Source organism: Opisthorchis viverrini (genome assembly GCF_000715545.1).
Source record: "Opisthorchis viverrini unplaced genomic scaffold opera_v5_76, whole genome shotgun sequence".
Classification (NCBI taxonomy): Eukaryota; Metazoa; Platyhelminthes; class Trematoda; order Opisthorchiida; family Opisthorchiidae; genus Opisthorchis; species Opisthorchis viverrini.
The window spans coordinates 1,670,686-1,679,060 of NW_008751730.1; the positions used below are offsets into that span (position 1 = coordinate 1,670,686).

The 8,375-nt window shown below is 45.8% G+C and overlaps 1 protein-coding gene across 1 annotated transcript in view; it reads right to left on the minus strand.

Annotated features, from left to right (window-relative positions):
- The window catches only part of T265_04487 (hypothetical protein), a gene marked incomplete at both ends in the record, with an annotated part of 48,061 nt that overhangs the window by 34,034 nt on the left and 5,652 nt on the right, over window positions 1-8,375 (minus strand). Inside the window, 3 exons of the mRNA XM_009169236.1 lie at window positions 115-181; window positions 2,901-3,120; window positions 7,611-7,714. Of these exons, the coding sequence (XP_009167500.1) occupies window positions 115-181; window positions 2,901-2,959 (126 nt within the window). The remainder of the gene's footprint in view (window positions 1-114; window positions 182-2,900; window positions 3,121-7,610; window positions 7,715-8,375) is intronic.

Here is an 8,375-nt window from a genome sequence, read left to right on the forward strand (position 1 = left end):
GAAAATAAAATAGTACTCTCTTCGGCAAACGATGGTTCGGCATACGCAACACATGTCCCAACCAATGCGCGAATAAAAATGACCGGAACAAAACATAAAGAAAAAAATACGTACCGTGGTGGGTGAAAGAGCATCCGTATTGGGCTTCGATCGCTTGCTTCTTGTTTCCTGTTTGAGAGCCCTAAGGATAAAGGCAGGGTTGACTGACAGTTAGTGATCTGTCACCATGCAGTAACAAAAATAATTGTAAATTTGATAGAACGAACAGTGGGTTTAGTTCTCCTCTTACATAGCACGGTTTCGCAGACACAAGTGAAGGCATAAAACGTGTGTGGAACCTAATCACTGGCAAACTGACAATCGGGCGGTCGCCCACTCTTCTACCGAATTAGTTGAAAGTGCAGAAGACCTCTCTCAACTCTTGGATAGATGGGTTGTTTTTGTCCAAAACTAACTGCGTAGCAGCTTCTCCTAACAGCTTCGAGCAACCATAGGGCATTCACGAACAAATAACTTGTGTTTCAGTTCACCTGGCAGAACGGCCATCACGTGCCTATCACAACCCGTCACGAAGAAACTGGGCCTTACCGTGGTGTGACGGTTTGCACACCTCAGCGATCCATTGAGCTATACTGGAGAGTGTCTCGCGACACTCACAGAGTCTCTCATACCAGGTTGGTCAATGGTTAGAGGTCTGACGAACACAGTCTCCTGGCCCTCCAGGTTGGGGGTTGAAACATGTATGGCGACTTGTTCCGTAGAAAAGGTAATGCATTTGCATTTCCCCGCCAAACACCGCTGCCTTGCGGTTAGGCTTTTGAGCCAAAGGCTTTGGTTGAGGACCCTAATCGTCCTCCTGTCTAGGTGTGGGCGCTCTGGCAGTATCCCAGCCCTCGTACAACCACGAACTGCACATATACGTACGGCAATGAACCATCGGCGTTGAACGCTGTTATGCAGTCGATGATGATGGTGATGCCTATCAAAACAAGTGCTGGGTTGTGTACGTACTTTTGCACTTCACGGTCTTCTTGATGCCAGTGTGGAATGTCCAAACAAAAGTACATTATTGGGGGGCGATTAGTTCTAACGTTTCACGGGCAAAACAAGTGCAGGACGACGGTGGCATTAGAAGAACTAGTTGTGGGACCTTTTGTCTGCAATCTGAGTGGCACTTATGCTAATCCAACGCATCCGGACACTGTTGATTAGCATGCGGTACTTGAAGATAACGCCTGATAGCTCCAACTAAGAGTGAAAGCATTGTACTTCAGTTCGGTGAAGAAGGGATGGTGTAGGTGTTGACAAGAACCTTGAAAAGGCATCCTCCAACGAAATTCCCGGAGAATCTTCGGGGAAAATACGAAGAAACTCGCCCCGCATCAGGTTAATCAAAACTCATCAACAGCCCACAATTGATCCCGTCCTTTTTAAGGTACAGACCCATCGTCAACGTGGGCCAGCCTTTGTGCAACACAGTCAGTTGGAGAATACCATAAACGACAAGGTCATCTGGGATTATCCAAGTGTGCGAATGAGTGCATTTCGCGAGTTGCGTCCAATTTGAGTCCAAAGAGAAAATAAGTTGGACTGTGACTACCGGACTAGCCTCACCAGCAAACTCAGCTCAATGCCGCCTTCCTGGATTAGGGAACCCGAGACGGTCCGCATCAATGGCTAGAGACATTGTCAGACATGGCCCAGTCGCGCCCTCAATGGCGCTCGTGCATCCAAGCTATTACCTTCAGTGCATAGCTCCCTTCCCAATCCCCCCACTGGACAGCCCACTGACAGTGCTGGATTTATGCAAGAATTTATCATCTCTCGCCTGCAATGGGCAGCTACATACCTGTTACGGTTCTGTCACGCAGCGAGCAAACAAAATGATAATGCGGATTGTGGCAATACTCTATCCCCAGCTATGTTGCTTGATCCAGACTCCTAGCACGGCGAATAGTAAGAAGACGAAAACCTCGGACACAAACTTTAATAATCCAACAACACACAATCAACAGGCGATGCCCGGAGCTTCCGAATCCAAGTCAGTGGAAAGAATGGTATCCTGTACGTGGTCGGATTTAAATTTTCTTGGAGTATCAATAGGCCATTGATTTTTCATATTTTGACCTTGAAGATGCCGGGAGTTCGCTAGCACACATAAAAACACAGCGTTTTCTGGGGGATATTGATATCCCCAACACCTCCCCTTGTGAAAAGTCAGTAGCGTACTCGACGGGGGTCGACCTGGATACGCTCCGGCTGGCGGCGGCGTCGGTCTGTCCACCGCCTGGGAAGAAGTGTTGGATCAAATACTGAGCTGCCGGTCACACTCTCCTCTTTCGTTGCGTGACAGAACCGTAACAATACCGCCCCCCCAAATCATCGGTGAACGAAACTGCGGCAGCTACAACCACTGTACGACAAGTACGCGGTTATTACAGCTGGCAATGATGATGATGACTAGCTTCAAAAGGGGCGAAACAGGTCACGGACTGTCGAGGAGATTTCAGCAACCTTATGGGTAGGGTTCCTTCCTGCGATATCCTGAACATCGTACCAGATGATACATAATGCGGCCTTTGTGTAGCACAAGAAAGAAAAAAGAAAGCGTTCAGCTGGTAGCACCCTTCCGGTACCTAGCTGCCATGCTAACCGAAGGAAGCACGAGGGCTAAGATACTGCCAGGTTGCCCAAGCCTAGACAGGAGAAGTCGAGTGGCGGAGGTCGGATTCGAACCACGAACCTTCCGGTCAGTAAATTCGCGCTCTAACCACTTGGGCCATCTCGCCCCTTGTGTAGCACAATCAGTTGAAGAATATTACAAACGACAAATTCAGTTGGCCTTCACATCAAAACCAAAGTAGTGTGCAAATGGGTGTATTTCATCAGGAGAAACTCACCGTTTCCCGGTTCGAGAACGTTCCGTTTTCAGACTAGACACAAATTCCTCCTGGCACATGCGTGTCTTCAACCTGTGGAACCGTAAACGGAAATGCCAAGACTCACTTCTGCTGGCGAAGCTCCTCCACCTCTTTGACTAAGCCTTCACGGGCGTGCTTAAAGCTTTCGTCATTCGCTGCCGTGCGCAAGCGTTTAGCCACAGGACCAATAAGCGTTCCGCTATGAGTTGGCAAGATGTATAGAGGAAGAAGAGACAGTTGAGCAAATTACACTGAGAGTAATTGAAATACAGTTCTTATTTTGTTCATACACGATTATTCGGGAAATTGTGGCGCTCGGTAAAACCAAATCTTCGTTAATGTCCTGGTGAACAAGAGCGCGAACAGAAAAACCGGGCTCCATGACCAACTACTTCTTGTTTGCCTGACCTCGATCAATAAAGAGAGACATTTCGTGCGCCTGAAGCTTGATGAACGGTCATGAATCGTTCAGCTGTAGCACCCTTTCGGTGTCTAAGAGGGTTTGGTACATACATCACAACTATATATTTCACACAAATAAGTTTCTCACGCTACAAAGTCGGGTAGTTGACTCAGTGCCCTCGGTCTTGGAAACAGCATACGGGTGCAGGAGACACCCATAAAAAACGTCATGACTATGGGTTAGCAGAAGAGTTACATAGAAGAAAAATCCTTTCTAGCCTTCTGTTGAGAAGATTATTGCTAGTCTAGGTGGCTCGTTTATTCATTGAGCTGGGTAATCTGATTGCAAGCGTTCCATTTGTTCCCATTTATGTGGTGAAACACTAACCAGGGTCTAACAAATACTTCGCCTTTGCGAATAAAGCAGAGGAGTTTAGGCATACTGGATAAGGCAGGAAGAAACACGACCAACTCAAAACATCACAATCAACTGAAGACCAGTGCTGAATCCAGTGTCAAACTCGACCAACAAAAAAAACCATAACTACATAAATCTTCAACTACTGTTCAAAAATAAGTAGCCAGATTATTAAGAGTCGGAGCCTTCCGTTTTCACTGGTTCCCAATGAGCAGTTTCAAGCCACAGAACCAGGTTGGTTTGAAAAGCAAGATCACGCCTGACTGGACATATACAACTACCGCACTACAGACTGTTCGAATTACCCAGGAAGCATCACCAGAAAGGTATGTACTCAAATGGCAGGCGGACCCCATATCCTCGGTTATGCCGCATAAATGAATGAGATGTTACCAGACAGGCATAATGATACAAAACCAACGAGAAATACACTGATTTGCAAAGCAACTGGGTTTTCACGAGAGACTCAACTGAATCTCTCGTTTATGATATTCTTCAACTGAATGTGTTGCACACAGACCGCCTCATGATTCAGTTGGCACGATATTCGAGATATCGCAGTATATTTTCCTAAAGGAAACTACTTACAAGGTTGCTGAAAACTCTTCAACAGCCCACGAGCGGTTTCGCCCTTCTTAAAGAACACGATCAATGAGAGATTTACTTGAGTTTCACGTGAAAACCAAATTGATTTGCAAACGAGTGTATTTGTCGAAATCAGTCCAAACTCGGGAACTGCGCCTACCTGATGAGCCCAAAGAAGGGCAAAACCGGTCGTGGGCTGTCGAACAGTTTCCAGCAACCTTATGAGTAGTTTCCTTCACGAAGATATACTGCGATATCTCAAATATCGTGCCAAGTGAAACAAGAGGCGGCCTGTGTGCAGCACATTCAGTTGTAGAATATCATAAACGAGAGATTAAATTGAGTTCCTCGTGAAAACCAAATTGGTTTGCAATTGAATGCATTTCTCGTAGTCGCGGATTTCTTCGGACGCCTGAATGAGGACAACTTCCGTACAAAAACATGGGCGTTAGTCATAGGTAGGTAGGCGTGACTAGTCATCTCCGATGCCCAGTGGTAGCCACATTATAGTTTCCGGACTCATGCGCCATAAGTAACTGCGACATGCATTCAAACAATGTGTCCCCAACATCCGGACGATGTTCCCAACTTCCGAAGGATATGCGAACGCGGATAGTTGCCACCAGACGAGCCTTCATTGCGTAGGGTCTGGCAGCTGAATTTCAGCATTATATTGACATTGTTTACATGTCATCCGTACGGAACTGGTTTGATAGGTTCCATGGATTAAAACATCTAGATTGTTGGTGCACGACGAGCAAACAGGACGAAGGTGCTGAGCGTCCGGCTGTGGCACCCTTTCTGTGCCCAACTGCCATTCCACCCAAGGGTTGCACGAGAGCTGAGATACTGCCAGGTTGCCCAAGCCTAGGCAAGGGAAGTCGAGAGGCAGAGGTCTGTTTCAAAACACGGATCTTCCCGTCAGTAAGTTCGCGCTCTCATCACCGAGCCATCTCGCCCCCGATGCTGATCGACTGAAATCACTTCTGGAAAATGACAACTTCATCGTTTATAGAATCTTGAAAATTAAGGGGGTCTCTTTGGCTAGTAGGCAGCACGAACGCATCATCTTCCAAAATAAGCAACTTAACCATCTTCAAACCGATCGTGGTGGAACCCTCAAGAAGCTCCTTGTGAGTAAGATTCATCATCAAGTTAGTTTGGCTCCCCACAGAAGGGACCTAAACGATGAAGAAACTTTGGTTCCAAAAACCAGGATGTAGCAAAAAGTACGAAGATCAAATTCTTGAGAGATTACTAGAACTTTTAATAGACAGATCTTGAAGAAAAAGGCACCCTATTGCGTTAAGTTGCACTACTCATCTGGACTTAAAATTTGATGCAAAATCCTCAAAATGTGTAGTTATTCTCAGAGGTGACGGAGAGATTGAAAACAGATTGATAAGGCACTACTGGTGCGCACTTGGAAGATAAGCAATCTCGCTCAAACGGGACTATCATTCTTAGTCCCCTGAAACGCTCACGAACCCTCGATTCAAGGATATCCTGGCTCATGTTGATAACTACGAAGAGTATCGAGCGGATAGGAGATATCTCGGTCGTATATACACACACGTGCACGGACATGCGGCCTGGTGCATTCCGATGAGTTTCATAAACATTCATGATCTGAATAGCGTCGCGGCTGAGCAGTGCTTACGTTCGAAAGATAGAGAAGGTCCGCCTATCGGTCGGCGTTTATCGCTGACCGCTGATATGGAATCAAAAGCAAAATCAGTAATAATAATATAGCTATAACACCCTTCCGGTGAAGGAAGGAAAAACACAAGGGTTGAGAAAATACTAGGTTGCCCAAGTCTAGATAAGTTCAGTCAGGATGTCAAGGTCGGGTACTTCCATTGAAGAATGTGTCCAGCACCAGAAGCTGCGTTGGTTGGGACATGTGTTGCGTATGCCGAACCATCGTTTGCCGAAGAGAGTGCTGTTTTCCATGCCCAATTCAGAGTGGCGTAAGCAGAGAGGCGGTCAACCCTTGACTTGGTAGAGGAGATCACGAAACGCTTGGGTGCTGTCGGTGCTACTCGCCTTCCGGGATGAGGACCGCGTAATCCTCACTGTGCCTGGTTGGAGACGCTGCCAACCGATGTCAGTGGCGTTCTTGTTGTCAGTTTCTATCCAGATTGCCTGAGTGAATGTCTGGAGGTGCAGGCACCCCGGAATGATTGTGGTGAGCTAGCACTAAGTCCCTTCCCCGTCCATCTTTACTCTTTTCTGTACAATAAGGCTTTCAAATAAATCATGGTTGTACGGCAGTGAAGCGTCGGCGTTGAACACTGATATCATGCTGTCAATGATGATGATGATGATGATGATGATGATGATGATGGTCGAGTTCGAGCCAGTGACAGTTGTTTCGCGTCTTCATCACTGTACCATCTCGAGCTATGAGTAATCTCTACTACACTTGACTCATGCAATCCATTGACGGCACAGCCAACTCATGGAATCTAGGAACTTCAGTTAACTCATGGAATCTAGGAAACTTCAGCTTCTTTTCGACACAGCTGCCACCTTGATATTCGTGCTACCCGGCTTCACTTCTGGTTCTTCAACAACATGCTCAGGTTCCAAGGAATCGGTCCGAGTTGAAGGGTGAATAAAACCGCAACATCTAAATCTAAATTCAAAATATGAAGAACCCATATCAAACGGATGCTTTGGGTGAAACTAACTGCTAGCGGTTAAGTGAACGGGAGCCAGTTAAAACAAAACAGAGCTGACAGAATGATTGATGTAGTCAACAGTGGTCATCACGTGATTGCATTCGACAAGCCAACAGTTAGGAGGCACTCCTAACGAACATATTGCTCAACATTTCTCTCTCTCTCTCTCTATTTCAGCCTTTCATTGGACTGTTTGTTCCATTCCATTCTTGATTCTTCGAATCTCGACATTGGCTGTTCAGTTGCTGCAGTATAATTTCCTCAAGGCTTTTTGTCTTCTCAATTCCGTGTGTAACTGACAAGGTTGATTGACTGATCAGTAGAGAACATAACACCAACAACCGGTGAAAGTTCACAACGTTACAGAAGAACTTCCGCCCCACAAAATGTCCATTATGCACTCGGTAAAAGTTGAAAACACAAGTGTGAGAAACCCTATTTTTGAATTAAAAAAAACGGATTCTGTTAAAGAAAAATGAGCTTAGATGCACTAATAGTCTGTAAGTTGGGTGGCATATCAGCATATCAGGTCTAATGCCACCTGATCTTCGTATTTGAGGCAATTCGGAAAAAGATGGGTAATTAAAACCATCACCGTACCTGCAGCCTACCACATCCGCAACGCAAAAGTAAGTTGGATCGTTTGTTTTTTCCTGTTCAAGTTGAAAACAGTATTCATCCGTGTCAGTGACAAGCCGCAGTTGCTGTGAGATACAAAACAGAAAAATTCCGTCAGGTCATGCGCACACACACACAAAGGATTGATTTTCCAACACGTGTCTATCGATCTGCTGTCCGATGATAGAAAGAATCGGAATAGCTGTAGGTCAATGTCAGATCACATGTGTCTAAGAAACTTTTCCAACATGAATTCTATGGAAGACGCGCCTTAAAACGCAACAGTTATAAACAGTTTATCGGTTCCTTATCCACTGGTTACACCGGATAGCGAGACGGGGAAGTCTTGCTGAGAGTGAAAAACGCTCAGAACGTTTCAGCTTCTTTCGTTTCCTCGCCAATAACAGACTGGCATAGTAAAAGTGCATAGGACCTTAGAAGGCAGCTTAAGTTGTCTTGGGGGGAGATTCGCGATTGCGACTACTCGATGTTAACATGACGCTTTCTTTTGGGGATTACACTTTGCACAGATTGACAAGTGGAGAGCGTAGGCGAACGGCAAAACGTGTTAGGGTACGATAGATTGAAGCTCATAATTGGACCGCATCTAGTATATCTTAAGGATCGTAAATTAAAAGTATAAAAATGATTGGACACGATCAACGTGTCAGGCGGGTTTATTGGTTGTTGATCAGATGACTGTTGATCTGTTCGCCGAGCTTGGCAATCTATATAAGATCGGAAGAG